This window comes from Ovis aries, chromosome 3 (assembly GCF_016772045.2).
Source record: "Ovis aries strain OAR_USU_Benz2616 breed Rambouillet chromosome 3, ARS-UI_Ramb_v3.0, whole genome shotgun sequence".
Classification (NCBI taxonomy): domain Eukaryota; kingdom Metazoa; phylum Chordata; class Mammalia; order Artiodactyla; family Bovidae; genus Ovis; species Ovis aries.
Genome location: NC_056056.1, coordinates 189404124 through 189429866, shown reverse-complemented (window position 1 = coordinate 189429866; position 25743 = coordinate 189404124). Strand labels below are relative to the sequence as shown.

The 25743-nt window shown below is 44.7% G+C and overlaps 2 protein-coding genes across 2 annotated transcripts in view; one reads left to right on the top strand and one right to left on the bottom strand.

Moving 5' to 3' along the window:
• Nucleotides 1-568: 568 nt before the first annotated feature.
• BHLHE41 (basic helix-loop-helix family member e41) lies at nt 569-5236 on the bottom strand. The gene is made up of 5 exons (XM_015093964.3): nt 4913-5236; nt 4710-4773; nt 4281-4388; nt 3843-3954; nt 569-3372 (listed from the first exon to the last, which is right to left on the bottom strand). Exons 1-5 carry the CDS (start codon nt 4972-4974, stop codon nt 2258-2260), a joined length of 1461 nt encoding a protein of 486 aa, XP_014949450.2. The 5' UTR covers nt 4975-5236; the 3' UTR covers nt 569-2257.
• The window catches only part of SSPN (sarcospan), a 134219-nt gene continuing 110735 nt past the window's right edge, over nt 2260-25743 (top strand). The window contains exon 1 of the mRNA XM_042247374.2: nt 2260-2344. The gene's annotated coding sequence lies outside the window, so the exon portion shown is untranslated. The remainder of the gene's footprint in view (nt 2345-25743) is intronic.

Genomic DNA, 25743 nt, shown 5'->3' with positions numbered 1-25743 from the left:
CTCTAAGAAATCAAGGGGTTTGTGAACATTATTGAAACTAAATATTGACAATCCTTCACACAGTTGGTATCAAATCCAAATCTGATTATAAACTTGAGAAAAGTCTAGAAATAATTATCTTACTTGAATTCCATAATAAAGTCCCACAAGGGACTTACTTTATAAAGCTTAAGAAGCTAAAATATACCGAGAAATTAGCCACTCCTAAGTGGTACAGTATTTATATGGGACCCAGTGAAAGAGAAACACCAGGCCATATATCAGAGGCTATCTGGTGTCAAAGATGAAAAGGGAAACACACCTCAATCATGAAAGCATTAGAAAACTGACATAAACTAGGTGAGTGATTGATAGGTTTTTCTTTTGCAATTATCATGCAGATACATTGGGAACAAGCAAGTAGATACAGCTAGAACCTGGAGGCTAGCAAGACATTTGAAATGTGTAATATCAAGCCACAGACAAAGTTGGGTATCTGAGAACCTAAATGATCTTCATCCCTGTATTCTTAGATATCTTACAACTAATCGAGCATCCCTTATGCCTTTTTAATTATTAGACCATCTCATAGCATACATATATTAAAGTTTTTATTCCTTAGTAAGAATTTTAAAATCACAAAATAGCATGGCAATATTTATTTTCGGTAATAGAATTTATGGAGTGCTGAAAATACTAGAATATAAAGATGATTTCTAGTTTATCTTCACATACTCAACTTTTCTAAACCAGCTGGTTTCTTGCAGACAGTATTTATTTTTTTTAATAATTTAAGACAGCATAAGCTTGTACCAAGCATAAGCATTGTAACAAAAGTGCAACTTTTCAGCAAGTCCTCCCCCAAAGATATTTTAACTCAAAATATCATTAGCACTTATTTTCTCCCTACAAAAATAGCATGTCAGACATCATTAATTGGATGTATTAACAACTATGTACATAAGAGCCACCTTGTAGGCTGAGAGTTTAACGTTGTTTAAACACAGCGTTTGAGGCAAACAGTAGCAACAGCAGCAGCAAATGCACCAAACGGACTGAACGACCCAGATATTTTCTTCACTCATAGTCAGACTGTTGTGTCTCACCCCTTACATAACATTCAAGTGAGATTTCTCACAGTGCTACCTTGGCAACACACTAAAAATATCTAGACAAGGTCTTGGTTTAAGCCTTATTAAAAAAGCTTTCTTTGTGATTATCTAGTATCTGGTTTGGTCTCCAGAAAATACATAGACTTGGAGATAGGAAGGCCTCACAGGGCTCCACTCCACATGTTTACAGCATTTCCAAAGGAAACTGTCCATGCCTTCCTCCTCCACTTTTGTGAATTAACAGAATATAGGATAAATCAGTTTGGACTTTTTAAAGTTCAGTGCACATTCTGTATTTAAACAGGAAGATGATACAAACTTAGAAACATGATGGATTAAATAATGACAGGGTAAGAACAGAGGCACTCAATTTCACATATATATGTATATATATGAAATTAGGGTGAGTTAATTGATTCACGGTCAGTTTCTCAATAAAGTGCTAGCAAATGTACTGAGAATGACTCTGGCCTTCTTCATCCCTTTCCCTGACTTAGTTCAGACCATGGCCCAACTCCGCACCTCTTTTAAACGAGTGCAAGTACTAAGTAAGAGATACCACTCAAACCACTTCAGAATGGATTGCAACGCGAGCGCCTGCACTCTCACCTCTTCCTCTTTGACAAATGCACGCCTTTTAAAAAGCTAAACATTATAAAATACTGGGGTAAGTCGAACTCGAAAAGGTCCTCCTTATGCCTGTGGAAAGCCTCCTGAAGCAGAGAGGACAGCTCTGAGACGCAGGCAGACACCAGCTACCTGGGGTTCCACGTTACCTTCTCTTACCCTGGTTCAGAGAGCAGACCGTTCTCACTTCCTCGAGAATTCGGTTCTGTATTTTAAAAGAGAATGGAACGTGGCCTAAAAGAAGGCCAAACTTATTATGGGGAGTTCTTCAAAGAAAGAAAAGAATATCTAGGAGGTTCTTTGACAGCTGGTGGGGGGCAAAAGGGATGTAGGTGTGTGAAGGATAGTGGGCGGTGAGGGGTGAGCAAAACAGGAACTCCACATGTACACAAGACACCTGTGTTGTGTTTTGTTTTTTTTTTTTTAAAGCCTGTCGTGCGTCTCTTACACTTCCTCCCTTAAAAACGTTAAGGGTGTTTTAACTTATTAATATTATTATTCCGCGTGAACCCTGGTCCCCTCTCAAGTGGAGCACGGATTCAGAGGGTTTCCTTTGCTGGCTGCGAGGGATCTTCCTGAGCAGAGCTCTCCGGGTTCCCGGGCTCGCGAGCGCCGGCGAAGGGCAGGTGGGTGCGGCCGTGCGGGTGCGCGGGGTGCAGAGCCCCAGGGGGCGCCACCTCGTGCGGCAGGAGGGTCGCGGCTGCGGCGGCGGCCGCCGCCTTCTCCGGAGGGGGCGACAACACAGAGGACAGGCAGGGGAAGGCGGCGGCGGCGGCGGCGGCCGCGGCGGCGGCGGCGGCGGCGGCCGGAGCGGGGATGCCGGGGTACAGCAATGGGAACGGGGCGGCGGCCGCCGCCGGGTACAGATACTTCTCCAGGCCGCTCTTGTCCAGGAAGGGCTGCACGTAGGCGGCGGCCGCCGAAGGCGAGAGGAAGTAGAAGGGCAGGCAGAAGGGGGCCGCGGCGGCCGCGGGCTGCGCGAAGGGCGCGCCCCCGCCTCCGCCGAACGCCACCAGCGAGCTGAGCAGGGCGGCGTCGGGTCTCAGCAGCGCGGCCGCGGCGGCCGGGTCGGGCCCCAGGAGCGCGGCCGCCGCCGCCGCCGCGCCGCCCCCCGGGCCGCCGCCGCCGCCGCCGCGGGTATCCAGCCTCATCCTCTTGGGCGCCGGCAAGTCCTCCCCGGGGGGCTCCTGCTTGATGGTAACGCGGCTCGTCCCCGCGCCTTTGCCCTTTTCGCGGTCCGGCCGGGCCTCGGCCTCGCCACCGTAGCCGCTATCGGTGTCCGTGTCGTTCTCGGCGGCGGCGAGCTCGGCGCTGGGCTGAGTCCGCTGGATGACCGGCACGCAGTGGGCGAGGGGTTCCAGCTTCTGCCCCGCGCGCTCCAGGCAGGGGGCGGCCCCGGAGCCGGCGGGGGCGGCGGCCGTGGGCGCGCCGGTGCCTTTGCTCAGAGGAACCTGTTGAGTCAACAGCTGCGGGGTGGGCAAGAACTGGGTGGCCACGGCGTGCAAGTGGTTGATCAGCTGGACACACCGCGGCTCCCTGGGCGTCCAGCTCTCAAACCGGGCGAGGTATTGCAAGACTTCTTTGGCGCATGTTTGAAATCCCGAGTGGAACGCATCCAAGTCGGACTGAATGGGCGATTTCAGAGATCGCTCCCCTAGGATGAGGAAGGGGTGGGGGGCGGGGGAAGGGAACAGAGGAATGAAGGCAAGAAGAAAAATATCGACGTTGAAACATCTGCTTATCACGTGGGCCCTGCACTGACTAAAGTGATCTCGGTTTTTCCTCTGTATTCGCATGATATTATCCACCGGTTGCCGAGGGCTGGGAGGAGTAGGGGGTGGCGGGGGTGGGGAAGCAGGGGGGCGCTCTAGTCCCAGCTGAGAAACTAAAGTGGAGAGGGCGCAACCACCACTTTAAATAAAAATTTGATTCCTCCGAATTCTGCTGGAAGCCTCTAGGATGCGTCGGAAGTGGGCACTTTCCAATGAAGGGAAAGTGTAAGCAATTTAACAAATGAAAGTGAGCCCTGGGAAGGAGGTGGAGGTGGGGTAAGAATCCTAACACTGCTCCTCTGTGGGTTGCCCTCCTTCATCGGGGTGGGTTGGCCTCCCTGAATTGACTTACCATTCTGTAAAGCAATTATCTTCTGATGTTGCTGCTCCGTTAAGGCTGTCAAAGCTTTTAAGTGTTTCAAAGTTAATTCCAGGACTACCGCTTTCTCCAGATGCCCCAGAGTCTGCAATGATGCAAAAAGAAGGGAGCACTTGGTTACTTAAAAACATACATTTGGCTTGACTGGCTCTCCATTTGGCACAGCAACTTAAGCAAATACTTGAAAGAAGTACTATTCCTATACTTCTCTGAGTTTTCCACCATACAGGTTATAAATGATTTCTTGTCTTCAGTTGTGAACACCTACTCTTGAGTTTGCAGGAAACTCTACACTATAGCACAAGTTGTAAGGCATGTCATATTTACATTTATTCTTATTTCTCTTGGGAGTGGTACCAGGCTATTAACACAACCCCGGAGAGCAGCAAAGAATAAAAATGTGCATCTTACTGTCAACTTTAGATGTTCAGGCAGTAAGTCTTTCAGCTGAGCAATGCATTCATTAATTCGGTCTCTTCTTTTCTTTTCTATTAATCTGTGCGGTAATTTGTAGGTATCCTACAAATATGAGAGTCATGGAAGAGAAAAAACGATAAGCTAAATATTCACTTACTGCATATAACAATATTGCCCCCTCCCCAATACTACGTGAGAAACTATGCCCAAGACACCTCTTTCCTCTGGGCTGTTCTGAAATACAATTTAAATTCAGGTATGATGTTTAATCTCCCCCTGAGAGTATCCAGCAAACCACTTAAAATTCACAGTTGGGGAAGCTCAAAGGCTGGAATATATTTGCGGGCAGAGCTTCCCTGTGAAATCAATGGCCCTAATTAACTACCCAGGCAGGTTATGGGGAACATAGGAAACTACACTTACCTTGCTATCGTCTCGCTTCATGCTCCTTTTGGGCTTACACATATACAAAGAGGGATAATCCAGTCTGCAAAACAGAAATCAGCATCAGGCACCCATTCGGGGAGGGGCTCTGCCCTCGCCCGCTCCATACCACTTTCTGGAGAAAAAAAAAAAAAATCAAACTGAAGCCTAGACAGATTTTCGCAAGGGTGCGTGCACCTTACCCTATAAAATCTCTATGTTCCAGTAACTGTCTCTCTTGCAAATGAGGAATTCCTTCGTCCATGTTCAACCGCTGTCCGTTTCCTCTGTTTCGATTTTTGGGGTTTATAATCTGTGGGACGGTAGCTTTGGGAGATCTTGGGGGATCTGTAGGTCTCCAGTCTCTTTCTCTCTCTCCCTCTTCAGTGCAGTGTTGAAAGTGTGAAGCAGTTGGTCCCCCCCCCTCCCGCTGCGCTTGCTCTCTCGCACACACACGCACACACACGCACGCACACTCGCGCCGGCCCCACTGCGCTGGTAGTTTGCTCTCACTCCGGGCAGTGTTTGGCCACAGGGCACGCGCGTCGCCGGCCAGACCAGCACCCAGCTCACGTGCGGAACGTACCATCCGCGGTCCAGCCCGGAGGGGGGCGGGGGAGGAGGGGCCGGGCCGGGAGGGGGCGCAGGGAGCAGGCTGCGAGGGGAGGCGAAAGGCGGGAGGGGGCGGGGACACCTGATCAGGGCCACCGGAAAGGAAAAACAACTTCAGCCAAGCTATTCATCTTCCCGAGGGCGGTGCAGTCAGCTGGGGAGTGGGAGGGGGCGCCGGGGGTGCGGGGCCGCCGGGGCTTCCTCGCCTCGGAAGTGCGACTCCCTCCAGCCGTCCGTCATGACGGTTCAGGAACGTGAACGTGGCTTTTTGCCTTTCCACCGACTGTGCTGTTGGTTTGGACCAGAGAAAGGAAAGAGAAAGAGAATTCGCGGTGGGTCAACTTCAGTCCCAGAGGACAATTTGGAAACTTGTTTGCTCACCGCTGGGCGGCCTGGGTAGGGGGGAACCCCTTATAGCCCTGATTGGAGGTTGTCCCGAAAAGGGACAATTTGAAATCCGCTCCTTGAAGGATTTAAGATAAATGCAACTGTAGCCACTAGGACAGAATGTCGCAACCCGAGTGTCTTTCGGCCACACGGTGTCCCTGGGCCACCCAAACTTCCCGCAGCCGCCGGAATTGCGGTGCCACTAGTCACAGCCGCAGATGACGACGTTCGGGGCCTCAGGCGCTCCCGGAGGGACGCAGCGAGGAGGGAGGGGAGAGGATGGGGTGGTAAGAGAGGGGCGACGGCGGAGAAGCAATGCAGCAGTATCGTTCGCGGGCTCAACTCTGCCGCCCCTCCGCGTCTCGGGTGGTGCTGCGTGCTTTCCCCGACCCCTCCCCCCGCGTGTGATAAGCGTCGCCGGGAGTGTGCGGAGCCCACGTTTACTACCGCTGGCACCTCCAAAGCCTCCCTCCTTAATCCTGTCTCCAACGGGTACCAGCACAGGGCCAGCAACGTGATCCGACCTGCCGCGGCTGCCACATCACTGCGCGGGGAACCCGTGCGCGCGCGCGCGCTCGCCCTGCAGCCGCGGCGCTCGGCGCGGGGAAAGCACAGGCCGGCGGAGCAGGGCTACCTTTTCCCAGAGCCATCCCGGGAGCATGACTCACTGCTAGAGAGAGTTACCCGGAGGTGCCCGCATTTGCGCAGCGGAGGGCCAGGGACCTTGGAGACCAAGCGTGGTGAAGCGCCTTCTGCGGGACCCCCAGGTCTCTGGCCCCGCTGCCGCCACTTGCGTCTGCCAGGGCAAGGATGGAGAGACGATATGTTAATCTGTCTGTACACAAGTAAATCGATTTCAAACCCAACGTCTTTCCTTCCTGCATTCTCCCGGGTGATCCCCGAAACATTCGTTATTGCCAGTGGCACGTGAACCAAGGGGCGATGTACGCTGAAATGCACGCGCACCCGGTCGCAGTAGGGACCGGGGCCGTCGCTACGTGTCCCCCGGCCCGCCCCGCCGAGCGCGGGTTCCGGGGACGGGTTTGGGTCGCGGGAAGCGGCGGCCGGGAGGAGGTCACGTGTCTGCGGGAGTCGCGTCTCCTCCCCGCCTCCGGGAACCGCCGGGGCTGCGGCCGCGTTGCTGCAGTCTCCCGGGTCCTGGGCGGAGACGCGCCGCGTCTGGCTTCGTGACTCCGGCGGCGGCGGCGGCGGCCCAGGCTCACCCCGGCGTGAGCAGACGCTCGCGGCCCGTCCGCTCCGTTTGCCCAGAGGGCCCTCTAAGGTCTCTCGACTTCCTCCAAGAGGGAGGCTATTTTGCACCAAACAGGCAATTTAATCATGATAATACTTTAAAAGTATTTGCAATAAGAAATACTGATCGTATTTTTAAGATCTAGAGCCAGTCTCTCGTTTCCAAGTGACTGGGTGATTAATTTCCTTTGGTGGGAAGGACAAATGGTACGTCTAAAAGCGGCATACCCCTGCGGCACTGTATCGTTTTGTCCTCCTGTTCTAAATAACAACCCCCCCCCCCACACACACACACCAAAAAATGGGAGGGGCGGGGAATGTTTCAAAGTGAATAATTTTTAAAAATGAAATACCAGCACCCCTTATAGGTTTCTAACGGTTTGGAGAAGAAAGAGGGTGTAAATATTTGCTCTAGAGCTAATTTTTCACTTGAAAAGGATGGTTGGAATATTTAGGGAAAACGTAGTGAAGATTGCGTCTTGGCCTTGAGGGTAGAGCGGACCAGACCCAAGGCAGACAGCTTACCAGGACACACCTTAGGGAGCTAGTCCCGGGCAGAGTCTAAGGCAATAGGAAGAATTGGGAAGGAAGTCTGGCAGATCAGAAGTGTGTCAATTTTGGATGTAAACTTCCCCTGATTCAAAGACAGAGAGGCCTTGCTGCAAATGAAGCCTTCCTGTCGCCACTTTCATCTCTCTCTTCCCTGTCTCTTCTGTTCCAACGCTTCTGTTTTCTCTTTCACTCCTTTCTTTTTCTGATAGCTCAGGCTCTAAGTGGAGTGTTTGCTCGTGTTTGGTCTCTTTTGTTGCTCTCATTCCTCCATTTCTTCCTTTTTCATACCACCTTTTTACTCTTTTTTTTCCCCCCCTCGCCTTTTATTTTTCTCTTCCTACCTTTACCCTCATTAAATGTCTGCTTTACTCTTTCCCTGTAGCTTTTGCTGTCTTATTTCCTTTTTGTCTTTGTAAATTTCTCACCTCACTCTTCTTGCCTTTTCACTCCCCATAAACTTAAATCCTACTCCTTTTCTTTCACAGACTTTTGCCTACTGGAACATCAGGCATCATTTAATGCCTCTGAATGTCACTTTGCTGCAAGGACGGTGTAACAATAGCTACAAATGTATAGCACTTAACAGTTAGAGTATTGGGCACCATTCTAAAGGGCTTTTAATGTAGTAACTCATGTAAGGTAGATACTATTATTGTCTCCACTTCTCAGATGAGAAAATAGACACATAGGGAGATAAAATATGTTCATGCCGCGGAGCTAGGATTTAAGGACAGACGTTGGACAGTGTCTGCGTTCTTCACTGTTACCCCTGGATGTGAACAGTTAGGACAAGATCTAAATGTTAACTAGCTGTTTCAGGGATATTTCTTAATTTAAATTAAGAGGGAGTGTGCACATTTGTTATTGTTGTGTGTGTGTGTAGAAGAGAGATGGGAAAGGGAGAGACGTTAGTATTGGAGCCCATAGTAGAGAAAGTAAAAGGTATGGAAAAAAAAAAAGGAAGGGTGGCAGTCTTTAATCAGTAAGCGATTTCATTGGCATCTAGCCCCAAATGTATTGATTTAAACCAAAATATCTTGATTAATTGTCATAATTTGTTATAATTTCATACAGATGGACAGAGGAAAGTACAGTTGAGAAAAAGGCTAATTATGACCAGCTGTTTACATCCGCTGAGCAAACTAAGCTGAAATCTAATGTGATGTCTCAGGTTAGTGATAGGGAAGTTCACCTGTGGTAAGTTAAGGAAAGGAAAAAAGCTCACCTAACAAAGGAACAGAAGACCAGAATGCCGTCTTTGGGTATGTTTAAAAATAGGTTGAGTCGTATCTTTTTAGGAAGGTTTAATACTGTCCTGCTGAAAGCGGAGAAGCTACAAGATGAGCTCAAAGCCCCTTTGAGCCTATAATTAGTTTTGTGTTGCTTTGCTTTCAATTAAAGATACCCATCTTTCTCCTTTTAATGGTGGAGGGAGGGGGTGCTGCTGCTATTGCTTTTCTTGGGTAAGTAGGGAAATCGCTTAAAATCATTTGGGACTCTAATTAAAGAGAACACTTATTGCAGGTCCCACCCCTCTCCCATCACCCTGGCCTAATTATTCTAAGCCCAACACTCATTATAGTCACCTTCTGACTTTAGAAGGTCTTATGATGTTTGCAAAGTCTTGAATTTCCAACAGAAAATGAACTCTCCAGAGAGGATTAGAGTTTCCATGGAGAAGAGGTGTCCTATCTTTTTAGGATTCTACAAGGTTTGCCAGTCTCCTGGAGTGGTGACTAGTATTTGGGACAAACTACCCCTGCATCTCTAATGGCCTTTAGGCCCCAGATCTGTCCAGGCGTGTGGAGCCTCCTGCCTGCCAGAGAGGTGCACCATGAGGTGTGCAGAGGCCTTTCTTAATCACCTCTGTTTAGGGTAGTGGACAAGAATTTGGTCATTCTATATCATTTTACGTTAAAAAAACCTTCATGAATCAGTTTAAGAAAATCGAAAATGCTTAGGGCTGATGCTGAAATCAAAGTGGAGGCCACGGGGGCCGTGGACTAGAGGGAGATGATAGATCAGGGATGTGTGAAGCCCCTGGGAACTCCTCTGGGCATGCACACTGCTCTCAGGGGAGAAAGGTTAGTGTTGTCAGGTACATCACAGGAAGAAGACGTACCACCTCCTAGGAGCATCTAAGGAGGGAAAACCCCACTGCTATTCACCAGAAGCCAGATAGGAATTGATAATGCTCTTTGCTGAAGGCACCAGGTTTAAGATCCCAGAATAGGAGGCTGGGGTTTCTAGTTGCATCTTCAGCAAATTAGCACAAGTGTCTCTATTTAATTCATAAAAGAACTTCAGTCTTTCTGTAGTCTACCAATTAATGTGTCTTTATGTTGTAAACATACGCATGAATCACATTTTATATATGCAGCACCACTCAAGAAGTTTATATACTTACTAGACTTTGCTTAGCACCATGGAGCAGGTAATATTAAATATAGGAAATGAATTTTATTGATACTGATATTATCTGTAGAATTATTGAAATTGTTGAAATAATTATAGGAAATTATTTTGTGCTTATCACAAACACATGCATGTGGGCCTGAATTTAGCATATGCTCAATGTTCCTGGAGTTCTTACATACAAAAGACAACTAGAGGAGAGCCAAGCCTAAGACCACTGCGGGGGGATCCCCGTGGCTCTTCTCTCCTAAAGTGTCTGCCTGGTTCCTCCCACGCCCAGGGGCTTCGCATACTAATAGAGACCGGAAAAGTAGAGTGAGAAGCAGATGATACATCCATAAGAATTTTCACAAAGTGATCACTGCCTGTCTGGGTTCTCAGACCAGCTGGATGGTGCAAATAAGAGAAGCTTAAGAGAAGCTGCATGAAGAGGGGACTTTTTAACTCCTGTGTTTCTTTTGTCACTGTTGGTGAAAATCCTTAGAAATTCTTCAAGGATATATGTTTGTGCTATTGTGTAAAACACAATAGGAATAAGATATACAAATAGCCACTTATTTCACCATTTCACTTATTTTGCCCTTATTTATTAAGGGCGTGGTTCTTGACTCGGTCTTCAGAGGGTGTCCACCCAATGCGGAGAGCTATCTATAATAGAATCTGGCACTTTTATAAAGGCAACAAAAGACTAGATTTAACCTACACTTTGAATTATTGGTATAAATTTTATTCAATAGTTAAAGCAAGAATTCATATATAATTATGAAAAAAATCATATGTTTCTGATATTATAGTTCTCATGCACAGGGAAACTAATGGCAACCTAAGCTAGGTGTGAGTATCAGTTAAGAACTGCATTTAAGCCAAAATAATAGCAGTTTAAACAAATGAACTTCTTTCCTAATCCCTTAAAAGAAGTGTGGGGGAAAGGAGTCCAGGGGTAATGTGAAGTAGTAATAGTGTCATCACTGTCCCAGACTTATGTTCCATTCTACACCATCTTCAGGATTGCCTCACTGTCATAAGATGGATGCTGGAGCTCCTGCAGGGAAGGATAAAAGGGTGTTTACTAGCTGAGTCTCCTTTAAAGAGCTTTTCTTATAAACTCCACCCATTGATTTCTGCTTTGTGCAATCCTATCCCTAGGGACTAGAAATACAGTTTTCTATTTAAGGCTCCCTCCAAAATGTAGGGAGTTCTTTAGTAAAGAGGGAGTAGAGAAGATATTCAGTTGGCACTAGCCATCTCTGTGGTGGTAACAACGAAAGGAAATGGCTTGTTTGGGTCCTTTTCATTTTTTCATCAGTGGGCCTTTTTTCCCCTCCACCATGCCATCTGTGTTGGCAATGTCCCTTTATTGTATAAGGTATTTAAAACCAACTTCAGAAAAATTTCAGTCTTTCCATAAGCAATTGCACATACTTAACTAATTCCTTAAGCACATGGTCTTTAACATCTGTATTTGTAAGTTCTATTAATTGCAGAACTCTTGCTTTTCTAGGGAGTGAATTTAAAGTGTTTGCTTTACTTCCTTTAGAATGCAAATTGCAGCTGCAGTGTTTTCTGGAAAACAATTGTCTTCTTCTTAATGTAGTTGCATCTATCCTCTTGCTCTGCCTTCTGCCCCAGGCATTTGAATTGAAGAGACTGAGAGGGACTGAACAAAAACTTCCAGCAGAAATTTACCTTCTGATAGTTCCCACCTGAAGGGAGCTAGGACTTTGCTCTTCCATCTACTTGGAGCCAAGTTGATATAGGATGCTTTATATCAGGAGATTAGGAGAAGAGCTTTGTGACTGCAGTTTTGGAGCAGATGAGGGAGGAGAGAAGAGGTGGGTGAATGTAATAAGATGCGAGCAAGCAGGGCTAGTCTCTGAGACTGATATCGGGAGGTGAATTCTGGAAGAGAATGCAGCTTTGGAACATTTTGCTGCTGCTGCGTCGCTTCAGTCGTGTCCGACTCTGTGCGACCCCATAGATGGCAGCCCACCAGGCTCCCTCATCCCTGAGATTCTCCAGGCAAGAACACTGGAGTGGGTTGCCATTTCCTTCTCCAATGCATGAAAGTGAAAGGTGAGAGTGAAGTCGCTCAGTCGTGTCTGACTCTTAGCGACCCCATGTACTGCAGCCTTCCAGGCTCCTCTGTCCATGAGATTTTTCAGGCAAGAGTACTGGAGTGGATTGCCATTTCCTTCTCCATTGGAACATTTTAGTGGACAGGTATTAAGACAGGTGTCTTAGAAACATTATTTAGATCTCTCCGTTTTTGAATGAGGCACCACTAACTCTACTGTATAGCTGAACAAACTCAGATTTAGAGACTTCAGGTAACTTGCAAAGCCAGACAGCAGGGAACCTGGGTCCTGAGGTGCTCCTGGTGTAGTCACCAGCAGGAGTCTAGTGCTGTTACAGAAACCTCTCTTCAGCCCTCAGGGGACTCCCCAGTCAAGACTTTCACCTCCTTTGGTAAAGCTGATACTCCAGGCTTTGGGAGCCATCCCCAGAGGCTGTTTCGAGGAGTTATTGAGAAATGAAGAAGGTGGTGAGAGGGGCCATTCTTGACCCCATTCTAATTGTGGAGTGGTATTCCTGATATGGGTGTTCCTACGTGGGAATTTTGAGTGTTTCCTCACAGATGGACACATGGATAAACATTGTGGTTAGCCCACTGGATGAAGCTGCCCAGCATCTTAAAATCTGCCAGTCTGTCTTCATCTGCTAAACTGATATTTATTGTGCACTGTGAGGAGCATTAGGGATTCAGTAAGGAACCTTGTCTCAACAGCCTTGCAATTTAATGGATCATAGTTTCTCAAAGAGGAGCTGTCACTAAGGAAGCTGAGTAGTTATCCTAAAGCCTTCTCATGTTCCAAGGTCTGTATATACTCAGACACCTCCTCTTCAGGTATTTGAGATACCCTTACAGCTATGTTTCTCTAGAAAGCACTTTAGAAGTCATTCCAGAAGGTGTAGTCAGTGACCTTTGTCTATGCGTAAGCATTGTCCTCCTGTAAACAGAATATCCCTCAATGGGAAGATGGACAAGGAAAATAATATCTGCCCTGCTCCCACAAGCTGCCGAGACCATCATTACCCTCCCCTGATGTACCCTGCCTTCTTGATATTGGTGGGAATGCCCCCTTCAACACCCACCTTCTCCAAGCATCTACAACTTTACTTTATATACTCTTCATCTGCTCTGTCTCTGATTCCGCCATCCCCTGTGACCTGATCTTCCCATAGCTTAGTGTTTGAGCTTTCTCTCTTTGATATTTGAATCTAAACTTTGCCCTCTGGCTTATGAATCGGTTTGCCTCCTCGGTGTTCCGTATTCTTTGTAGTCTCCAGAACGAAGCTCCTGCTCATCCTTGTCACTCAGCCCTCACCCTGGCCCCAGCTGCTTGGTTGTTGCCCCTTTTTTAGGGGGAGATTGGGACAGATCTTGGCTTAACTGACTTTCTCTGCTCCCCAACAAGTTGGAGCAGTTTTGAAAAAGGTGATAAGCCATTACAATGGCCCTTAGTATCCAGGGTGTAGATTTTCCCATCCTGTAAAAGGGCACGTCTTCCTCACCACTAGTCTGTTGACTTCCTCTTCTTTGGCTTCAGTCTGGAAAGGAACCTGGGTAGGGCTGCCACTTGGGGCAGCCTGGTGTCCATACCCCTGTGGCTACATGGACTGGCTGGCAAATTTAACAAGATTGCTTGAACATAAAGCCAAAAACTTGGTGGTGATTTTTGACCCCTTCTCCTCCCCTATTCCCCTTATCCAATTATAACAATGTCCTACAAATGCCACTTGTTAAATCCACATTAAATCCATCCTAATTTTTTTTTTCTATCCTCACTGCCTATACCAGAGATCAAGCCCTCATAATTTTTTACTCCCAGTCCTGCAAAAACTTCTTAACTGACTTTAGCAGTTGAGGTTGAGTGAGGAAAACGGAAACTCTACATATCTCAAGTAGGAAGGATTTAACCTAGGAGATTGGAAGCATACATAATTTTGGATATATAAGCTGGGGCAATCGAGGTTAGGAATAATAGCTACCAACCTTAGGGGAATCTTGACCATTTGAAATTTCAGGAAAGCCTGAATGCCTTTGGGCTCAGCAGTCTGCCTTGCTGAAGAGGCTGACTTGCAGGGGCTTGCCTGGAAGTGAATATGAACCTCCTCTCTGCTGACGTGGCTGCAGAAACATAGTGTATCTCTTCCACTTTCCTCCTCTTGCACAAGGACCTCTCATCAGTATCATCTAAGCCGAAACCCTGTGGGCCCGGGAGAGTGTAAAACATCATTCCCAAACCACCTGTCATGAGAGCCTGGGGAGAAGGCAGTGGATCTGGGGTAGAGTTGACGGCAGACAGCTCACGCCCATATCCACCATGTAGGACTGCCTTCTGCCTCCACCACACCTAATTCAGTTCTACACGATGACCAGAGCAAGCTTTCTGTTCATGTCAGTTCCTTGATCAAAACCTTTTGTTTCCCATTTCCATCAGGTTAAAATAAAAATAAATTCTTCAGTGGCCTGAGAAACACTGTCTATGACTTGGCCTCTGCCAGCGTCCTCCTTGCACCTCTCATTTCTCTGTCTCTCTTTCCAGCATGCTGGCTTCCCTGTAATCTTTCTTTTTAAAATGTACCCTCACCTTTCAGGTCCTTCACTAATATTGTCCCAACTTCCCTACAGATTCAAATGCCTTTTCCCCACATCCCGAACTCCCTTCAACTCTTGGCCTCCTAGTCATCTTTCAGGGGTCATGTGAACTGAAGCCTTGTTCCAGGAAAAGTCATAACCCAGCCACCTAGCATTTGAAGGAGCCTCATAGGTGCAGGAGGTAGGAAATGTAGCATTGGCTCCTACCCTTCCGTCCTCCGCCTGGCACCTCCCCATATGATCTGGCTCTCATGAGCAGAAGCACTGGGCACTTCTGCATGTTTCTTTCTTGGCCTCGCCTGGTATATGAAGATCAGAATCATAAATGCTTCTAAGATGGCAGGAATCCCAGGAGGCCGGCAGGGTCTCTACTGGAGGTGTAGGCAGTTCTGTTGGGACCCAGGGTCTGGGCCTCTGGAATGGCCGTTGGTCACCGTGCCAGGGTGGACGTGTTCTGTGCCCAGAAGGCAGTCAACTCTGCCAGCATGCTTCCTACCACTCTTGGTGAGTTGGTGTTCTCACTCACAGAATTGTACTTCCTTTTGCAGTGTGCATAGGCAAGGCAGAGCCTTCAGGGGCTGAAACTAGCCCAGCTGAATTCCACAGGTCCTCTAGAGACTGTGGGCAGTCTGTGTTTACAGGTCTGCTGGGCAGAGTGGATCACAGGAGGGGGTCATGGGGCAGTGCCAGCGAGCTCGGTTACCAGGAGTGCAGCGAGAAACAAGCACTGTGCCAGGATGTAGGAGTCAATCCTCAGACTGTGGAACAAAGTGGGAGGGTTGGGAGCCAGTGAAGCCAGCCCATCAGAATGCCAAACTGGTAGGCACAGAGGAGACAAGGAGTGAGGCAACAGCACACACAAAAGAGAACTGGAGTGAGATGCAGGAGGCAGGAACCAGGTTGGCATGAGATGCTGCTAATGTGGGGCGTTTTGCAGTGGGGAGAACCACTTCCACCCTCACCCCCAAACCAACTTTGCATTTACTCCTGGCACTAACATTTGCAGAAACACAGAGGTACTATTTCCTAATATATTCAGACAGACAGCATTGATTTTCCTGATCATGAGGTTGCAAAATAAAGGCTACCCATATCAAACCCAGGTCCTTGGAGATCCGGTCCATACAATTCTGAGCCTATTGTGATTTTAGATAGTAATGCTAATGATTTTTCTAGAACCTATGGTGGTTTTTTTTTTTTTAATGTTTTAGAAATTCTGCCTCAGACATAGGTAATGAAATAGACACATCGCATATTTCTCTCCTGTTTCATATTATTTCACATTCCTGTTTATGGTGACAGAACATTGTGGGCTCTGGCTTTAAGACCAAGAGACTTGCATTCAAGTGTTGTTTTCCCCTGTCCAGCTAACCTTGGGAAAGTTATTCATGTGTTAGTTTTCTCAAATGAAACCCAGAGGTATTGGTGCCTACCTCTACCTGGTTTTTGTGCAGGTTGGTGACAATGCACGGAGAACCCCTGCCGCCTACTGGGAGAGCAGCTGGGTAGTTGCTCAGTCGTGTCTGATTCTTTGAGACCCCATGGACTGCAGCACACCAGGCTTCCCTGTCCTTCACTATCTCCCAGAGTTTGCTCAAACTCATGCCCATTGAGTCAGTGATGCCACCCAACCATCTCATCCTCCATCGTTTCCTTCTCATCCTGCCTTCAATCTTTCCCAGCATCAGGGTCTTTTCCAGTGAGTTGGCTGTTCGAATCAGGTGACCAAAGAGGTGAGCAGTAAATGACAGCTATTATTGTCCTCCTTTAGCTTCCAGGTTAAAATTATGGGTATCATAGAGTATGGTTTGAAAATAATTGATAGATTTGGTAACACATTTTAAGTTCAAGAGGTAAACCTGTTGCTTTCAGTTATTCTTTCCTTTACTAATAGGTGAATAACAAGTGAAATAGAAGGCCAGACCTGTCTCTGTGATTTTCCACTAATGAGGTATAATTCTATTTCATGTCCTGGTTGAAAATGAGCACCACTCACCACAACCATATGATTTTGAATCATACTCTTCATCAGAAAGCTCTTCTGAGAGGTCACACAGTTCCACATTTTTGCATGAGTGTGGGGAGACACTGTCAGCCCATGCTTTGTCTTAACTAAAGTCTTCTTCAGGTCTTCAATGAATGACATGACTGAATTCAGTTTCAAGGGCTTTTTTTAAAAAAAATTATCATTTATTTTGGCTGCACGGGGTCTTGGCTGCACCCAGGCTTTCTCTAGTTGTGGCGAGCTGGGGCTACTCTCTAGTTGGTGCTCAGGCTTCTTGTTATGGTGGCTTGCTTGTTGCGGAGCACTGCCTCTAGGCACACAGGCTCAGTAGTTGTGGTGCAAGGGGTTGGTTACCCCAGGGCATGTGCGATTTTCCTGGACCAGGGACCAAACTGCAAAGTAGATTCTTAACCACTGGACCACCAGGGAAGCCCCTCAGTTTCAAGGTCTGTTACCTGGCTGTAGAATATACATGGACTTATTTCTGCTTTATGCCATCTACCCTAATAATAACAGCAAGCACTTTTGTAGCAGTTATTTGGTGTCATGCTCTCTTTCAGTGTTTTAATTTATTTAACTGCTAAGTGGTCCTTTGAGATGGAAACTGTGATGAAGCCATTCAGAAAAGAGGAAAACTGAGGCACAGGAAGCACTAATTTACCCACGTCGCACATCTCGTAAGTGACAGAGCCAGGGGTCCATAGTCAGTGCCCACAATCCCCTGTTTTATTTCCTCTCTGCATAATGGCCTCTCCAATATCCAGAGGAAAATGAAACATTTCTATTCACTATCCGTGACTTTTTGTTTAGAGAAGAGAGGTTCATGGTGCCAGAAGGAACTTGGGCTTTGGAACCTGAAACAGCACAAAGTTAAACTTTGCCCTGTTTGTCTGAAGGCAAGGTATTGAGCTTCTGCAAACCCCAGCATCCTCACTGTTTATATAGTGAAGATATTATATACCTGTTGTGAGGGTGACAAATACTTTGTGTGATACATAGAAGGATGAATGCCCAAGAAAGATGTCCCGACGTTATTTACTAAATATCTGAATATATCAAAATGCCCAATTATTGGTGGTTTCTTTCCTCCTGAATATTAAATTCTTGACTTCTTTTTAACTTTTCAGCTTAGAAAAATAGGGGAAAACTTGATCACTCAGTTAATAATGAAGCACGTCTCTATGGAAAGCATTTTCTTCATCGGTGCTGTTCCGCAGAACTTTCTGTGATGATGGAAAGGTTCTGTAATCTGTGCTGCCCAGAACAGTGGCCACTAGCCTTGTGTGGTTATTGAACTTTTGAAATGTGATTAGTTTAACTAAGACACTGATTTTCAAATTTTATTTAATTTTAATGAATTAAAATTTGAGTTTAAATAGCCACGTGCGCTTAGTGGATAATTGTATTGCTCAATGAAAGTGTAGATGGTTTAATCAGGTCCAGATGGCTCACAAGCAGATAATTCTTTCAAAAAAAGTCAAGTCAGTTTCTCAGTCTGTTCTTTTTCTAAGATATCTAAGACTTCTGTGTGGGAAAGAAAAAATATCAGTTATCAAGCACAAATTCAGGCAAATAAAGAGATGCTATAGCCCTCAACCTCTGGGTTTTATGATATTTGACAGATCCATTTTAATTTTACTGGAATCCAAATGACATAGCTCATCAATATTTTGATTATGAGTTTGCTGTGAATATTTTATTTGCTTCCCATAAATAGATAGTAATGTAATAATGTTAATACTGCATGTAATACCATATGCCTATTGGATTTGTATGTAAGAAGTAGGATGCTGGTAAACCATTAACTAGTTCTCTGGGGAAAATATGTGCATGTATGTTTGGGTGTATGTATATAGTTCAGTATACTTTTTACTGTTTTAAAGGATATGTAGCAAAGCACACATTTACACACAACAATAAAATTACAGTATTTTCTAAACTCCATGTAGTCAATTGATTCTCACTGAATGCTTTTATTGGTTTTTTGCCAAACTCTTTATCCCTTGCCAACCTATGGTTGCAATTAATATACAAGTGTAATTCCTACATGAATGTTGGTTCATTTTTTTATTTGCTGTTATGAGTTGCTATGTTAATGTTCTGTATATTACGTTCATAACTAAAAGTGAAAGTGAAGCAATGAAGACATCTGTTGGAACCTTACTCATCAACGATATGAGCAACTTCTTTATTAAACCAGATAATTTCCACATTCTAGAAAAATATTTCCTGAATTTTTTGTGCTATACACAATATGATGACTATAGACATGACATGTTTAATCTGCATGATTAACGTTTTCCCTATCACTTTCTTGAGTCTAAGCGTTGACAAAATAGTAAACCAAGCCCTAATCTGTAGTGCGTGCCAGTTTCCACGGCATACACACTCCCACCACCACCAATTTTAAGCTACTGATGCAACATCACTGAACACGGAGTTGGGAAGCTACAACAGACATAATTAATCTCAAGAGCACAAAGAATAGAAAAATGTAGTAAAACAATTAGGAAGTGTTGAGTTTTGAGTATTTATTACTTCTGTTGTTAATATGACTTATTTCGTTTCTGTTTATATAATTTAATTTCTAATAATGTCTAGCCCAGAATTAGTCTTGTATTCATCAGCATTTTATTGGGGGGCTGCTCTTTGCCAAGACTAAGTGCTAGGGCTATAAATACGAACAGAGCCTGCCCCAAACACATGCTTGCCCTCTCTCTACCTACTTTTTCTCCCTTGATGATCTCATCTAGGCTTATGGCTTTAATATCGTCTTTATGTTGATGACCCAAATTTATGTTTCCACCTTCGTTCTCATGGCAAGCTCCAGACTCATAAATCCAGCTACCTAATTGATGACTCCCCTTGGATATCTTAAACTAGTTGTCTTAAACTTGATTGTTTCAGTCCATCTTAATGTCCACCTTCTGCCCCAAAGCCGCTCTTGTCAATGACACTACAGTACACCAGTTGATTGAAACCCAAATTTAAGACATATCCTTGGTCCTCCACTCTCATTGTTCTCTGCATCCAGTCCAATAGCAAGTTCTGTTCTAAAATATTTCCTGAATGTGGACAGTCATCACCATCTTCAGTGCTATCAGCCTGGTCTCATCCCTTGGGACTGGGAGGAGACTCATTTGAACCTCCCTCTTGAACCTCCCTCCAACTCCCACCTCATCCCACCCCTCTAGGTTGTCACAGAGTACCAGCTTGAGCTCCCTGTGTTAAATAACAACTTCCGATTAGCTGTTTGTTATACATATGGTAATGTATATGTTTCAGGGCTACTCTCTCAATTTGTCCCACCCTCTCCTTTCTCAAGTGCATCCACGTTTGTTCTCTATGTCTGCATCTGCATTTTATTTTCTTCATAGCCTTAATCAGGGTTCAAAATTGTCTTAATAATATGTTTATTGTCTTCGTAACGCCTTACCAGACACATCATTAAAATAGAAACTTCATGAAATCAGAAATCTAATGTACCACGTTCACCCAGTAAGCACTCAGTGAGTATTTGTTGAGAAAAATGAATGAAAACAGGCATTTTGCCCCGGGATGCAAACAGTAGATGGACAAGAAGATAAATGAAGCTGCATAATAAGTACTATGAAAGGGGTTCATGGAACAGTATAATGATTGCTATGAAAGGGGTTCATATGGGCTATTCTAGACATCTACAGGAAAAGTACCTTGGCAGTCTTTCCAGAGGAATGACTACTGGGAAGAATCTTGACACAAAAATAGGAAAGTAAAGCCAGGTTAAAGAGAAAAAGAGCAGGTGGATTTTCAGGCAGAGGAGGTTGGTGGGGCAAGGGCACAGTGGTGTGAATTAGAAAGGTATTAAGGGCATTGCAGGTGGTTTGGCTACCTGGGAGCCTAAAGCGAACAGAAAATGCCTCATCACGGATGACTTTGCATGACCTAGAGAGATTTTAAATTTGTCCAGGTGGCAGTTAGGGGTCCTTGAAGTGTTATAATCTGTGTCACTTTTTCATTGTAAAAAATTAATTTTGGTGACATTCTGGAGAACAGATTGAAGGGGAGGGATGCTGAAGTAGGATATTAGTTGGGCGGATATGGCCACTGTCAAGATAAAAGACCCTAGGGAAGTAGCAATGAAGATAGAGAATGACAGGGAGAAGCAGTTTAGAAGTGTATTTTATGGGATTGAAGACCAATTCATTGCATTAAATACGGGAGAAGAAGGACTAGGAATGACTCTCAGGTCTTTGGCTTGGGTGACTGGGCAGAGAGTGATACCACCAACAAGAACAGAGAATACAGGAGGAGAATGTGAGACAGATTTCACTATGACATGTTTGAGGTGCCAGGAGGGCGGAGGAGACACCCAAGACATTCTTGGATAACTGGATCTGAAGCTTGGGGGAAGGATAGGATGTGAGGTTTACATTTGAGAGTCAACGGCATGCATGATGTGGGTGTCTGAGAGAATTCCACAGACAGAGAGACTAGAAGAGAAGTGGGCCAAGAGTGGAATGCTGTCAAATAGCAATTTTTATGCATTGGAAGGAAGACGATCCAAGAATGGGACCAAGGTGGAATAGTCAGAGAGGAAGGAAGAATCAGGAATAAACTCTCTTGCCCAGAGGTGCCTGGCTTCTTCATCTGCACCTGTGCTTTAGCACCTGTTTCAAATGTTGCCTCTTTTAGGTCATCTCAGATGAATGTCATCACTTTTCTTGAATTACTACCACTCCTTACCTGTGCCAATTTTATGGTGATTGTTATATTGGTTTTTTTTTTTTTTGTACTTTGGTCTAATTATCTCCCTCCTAGCTTGTAAATTTCTTGAAAGCAGAGACAATAATTTACTTAGTTTTCATGGCTTGCAGTTTTCAGTAGAATATCTCACACGTGTCATGCTTATGACGAATATGACCACTGAATGTACCAAATATTTTGGAGACCAACATTTACTCACATTTTAAAGAAAACAGTAATCATTTGAATAAATATAGGTGATACCAAACAGCTAAGCCAAGTATCTCTTCAAGATGACTGGAGTGTATCATGTTGAGACACTTGATCATTATGAGTTCCCATGTAGTCATAATAGAGAATTATTTACTGAATGCTTACTGTCACAGACATTCTACAAGAACTTTACACATATGGTTTGTTTTAATCTTCCTGATAACCTATTGGGTTGGTGTTATTTTTATTCCAATTTCACAGGTGGAGGATAGGAATCTCAGAGACATTGAGTAACTTGCTCAGGACCACACAGTCAATGAAAGGTTAAGATTTAAAGCTGGCACCCTGTCTCGAGAGCTCCTATTTCTCTAGTGCCTTTCAGGTGACTTTGTAGGCAATCTTGAGCCAAGGCAAGTAGAATACAAGAGGGAGTATTCAGAGACCTACAAAAGGATTTTGTAATTAATTGCCCATAAGCAGGTATGCATTTTGAATAGTTAGAAATAAAAATATGATATATTTGTGTGTGAAACAAATAGTTGCATTTCTTTGGGGACACAAAAGACTTGCTGACTGAAACAAATACTAGAATAAGATCAGTTCGTTTAGTTAGAGATGTAGGATGCAGAATTTTGCCATAGTATACAAAGCACGAAAATCAAATCCTGGCCAAATACTCTAAGGTAGGAACAAGTGAATCTAATGGAGTGAAAAACCTAAAGAGAGTTTAGTACCCGAAGTAGATGAGCGTTAAGAGAGATTGTTACTTCAGCCTCAGTAGTAGTAGCCAGTCCTCCTGGTTCTTTACTGTTTTACAGTAAGTTGGAGAATGGTCTTTGTTTCCACTGGCCTGTTGAAATTGTAACCTATAATATATAAATTGTGCTTTCTCAGACTTTGAGCCTCTCAAGCAGAGCTCAGTTTCCCCCTAATTCTGAAACAAATACAAAACAAGATCTGTCAATGGGTAGAATACAACCTGTAGCAATTTTGCAATATGAGGCAGGTACAAACTATAGGAGGTAGGGGCTCTGCCATTTTTGTTTGCCACTGACCTTCAAGACAGATCCTGAAGGAAGCTAAAATTTGTTGAAAGAATGGGTTTATAGAATGGGATAACTGTCTGACAGGTGAAATGGATTATATACGAAATCTTTCCATTTCAAAGTCTGTGATTATATTATTCACAGTCTAAAATCCTATTGAAAAATTAGGAGTTGGTCACCTTTTTTCTCTGCCAAAGCCATACAAACTATTATTTTCAGTTTACTTTTCCAGATTCTTCAACATAATGATAAATTTGCTAGTATGCAAGTACTTCTATAGCCCCATATAGTATGTCTTCAACTACTATTTCAATTAATTCAATAACAGCAAATTTAAATGATTGACTCTTTTATTATATGTTGGAGCAAGAAAGAATTTTAATACTGTCAAACCCACCCACTCAAATCCATGGTCTATGAATTGTATACAGTCTGTGTTTTTGCCAGTTATTAAAAACTAGAATTGACATGTCTGTCAAACTCCTGTCACATCTATATTTGTGGAATCAGAATATCTCAGACTTCACTGGTCAGATAACACCATTGTGCTCTTTAGGATTCACCCCATGCAAGTGGCTGAAACCAGATTCAAATTAGCCGAAGCTGCAAAGGAGATCAGTGGTGACTGGAACCAGCTGAGCAGAGGGCAAGGCGACAGAAGTACAGATGAGAACATCGCTAGGTGTCCTTCTCTCCAGCTCTCATCTGAGTTCTCTCGGCAAATTAGCTTTATCTTCTCAAGCCAGTTTCTTCCCCAGGCTAAACCAGAGGTGAGGGACGGGAGTTGAGGGTGGGGGTAGGGGGGACGGGGCTGCAGCTTAAAGATACGTCTTCACAGATTTGTAATCAGAAGGATTTTCCAGTTTTAGCTTGAGGATTCTGACTGGCTCCTCTTGGGAGTTGATCATCTGTATGTCCTAGAAGGGCTGGGAAGGGGCTTTGATCGATTAGCCTCAGTGACAGGTTTGCCCTTATGGTTGGGAGTAAGGTGGGATCTATATCAAAGGGGTGGGGGGAAAGGGCAGGAAAAACAGTGGTGTCCCCCTACACCTGGGACATCAGCATTCATTCCCTGATGGTTGTGGGCTCCCACACTGGGGACAGCAGGGACTTCTGACGTGTACAGAGCCTCTGTCCACTAATACTTCAGGCACTCCTCGGAATGCTTCTAAGTATCCAAGACTCAATCTCAGCTTTCACTCCCTATTGCTCCCACGGTCCTAGACATGCTCCTGATACTCTTCATACAGAAGTGGGGTCGCAGCCTTGGGTTGGATACCGGTGGAGATGACTACCTGCTCCACGAGGACAGAATTGGAATGCTGCCCAGTGGCCTTCCACCAAGAGTCTGCAATTCTTGTGCTTGCCTTGAGATAATTGCCTCTAAATAACATTCCTCTTCCAGAGACATAATCTACTTTGGTGTATGTGCTGGGATGGACAGAGGTATGACTGCATTAGTTACCTCATTGTTAGGGTGAGTTTTGGAGCACCCTCTGTCTCATCCTCATTCTGACCTCTGTTGGGACCATTTCAGGTTAAGAGGTGTAAGGAACCTTTATGCGATTGAATTGTATCCCCCAGGAGTGATTCTCTGATATCAATTGATTTAATTATCTGCATAATTTCTTAAAATGCAAATTCATCTTTAGTAGTAATAGGAACCCGACCCCCTCCACACACAACTATGAACCTTTTAAACCATGCAGAGAGCAAGTTAAGGAAAACCTACTCTTTGTAAATTTTCTAAATAACAGTTTTATTGAGGTATAATTCACATACTACAAAATCAACCTATTTAAAGTGTATAATGGGGCTCCCCAGTTAGCGCCAGTGGTAAAGAACCTGCCTGCCAATGCAGGAGACATAAAAGATGCGGGTTTGATCCCTTGATAGGGAAGATCCCCTGGAGGAGGGCATGGCAACCCACTCCAGTGTTCTTGCCTGGAGAATCCCATGGACAGAGGAACCTGGCAAGCTCCAGCCCATGGGGTTGCAAAGATATACCACACTTTATCAGTTGATGGACATTTAGGCTATTTCCACTTTTAGCTATTATGATGTACAAGTTTTTGTGTAGACACATGCTTTCAGTTCTCTTGGGTATAGGACTAGGAGTTGAATTGCTGGATCATATGGTAACTGAACTGCCAGACGGGTTTCCAAAGTGACTGCATCATTCACGCCCACCAGAAGTATAAGAGGATATGAATTTCTCCACAATGTAAGTAATAGATGGCATGACAAATGTGAAAGTGAGGCATGTGAAGTCATGATCTCCCTTATTTACTGGCAATAAGCACAAATAGCTTAAAATGTTTAAGATCTGTTTTATTCAACCTAAGAAGTAGTGTTTAAAATACATATCTACATTGTATCTAAGAGAAATTTTTGGAGTTTAGAATACATCTTAATATTTATATAATGAAGTAAAAGCTTCATAAATAGAAATGGCCATGAGATTATAAAATAATTAGTACATTTATTTTGTGATTTGTAGTTATGTGAATTTCTGTTAAGGGAGGGACTTAGAGATCCTGCCTGGGGATGAAGACCTATACATTAACACAGTGCACTTTTCAAGGACCTGTGTGATCCAGCCCTGGCTCCTTTTCCATCCTTCTACCACGCTTCCTTTTATGCACCGAGAGTCAGGTTATCGCCATGGCTTTGTGTAACTCAGCCTTACTTTGAGGAGTCACCTAGCTTCTTCCTCAGATTCTAATAGGTGGCATGGCCCAAGTTAATGCTATTGTGGAGTAAATAAAGTAGGATACTGCCTAGTTTGTATTTTTATTTTGGGTGCTGCTGGTAGGAAACCCTAACTGATCTGAATAAAACCCAGGCAGTTGAATGCTCTAGTTTTGATTTTGTAAGATAAATAAGTGAATACTGTAGGCTTGTGTGATGATAAAATATAGACCAACTTGATGTGCAGCTTTATAGAGTGGATGCAAGTAAAAATTTGAGGGGTTGGAACAAGTCAGAATTCCTCTGCTTCAGGTTTTATGATTTTTGCATCTTGTATTCTATATTTTCCTTCAATTCCATCTTGTTTCATCATGGCTTTCTAAAACTATGTCTACATAAAGTGAACACCATGAGCTCAAAGGATTGTAACATGGTGATTTTTCCTTCTTAAAAAAGCTTTTTTTATCTTATGAGATT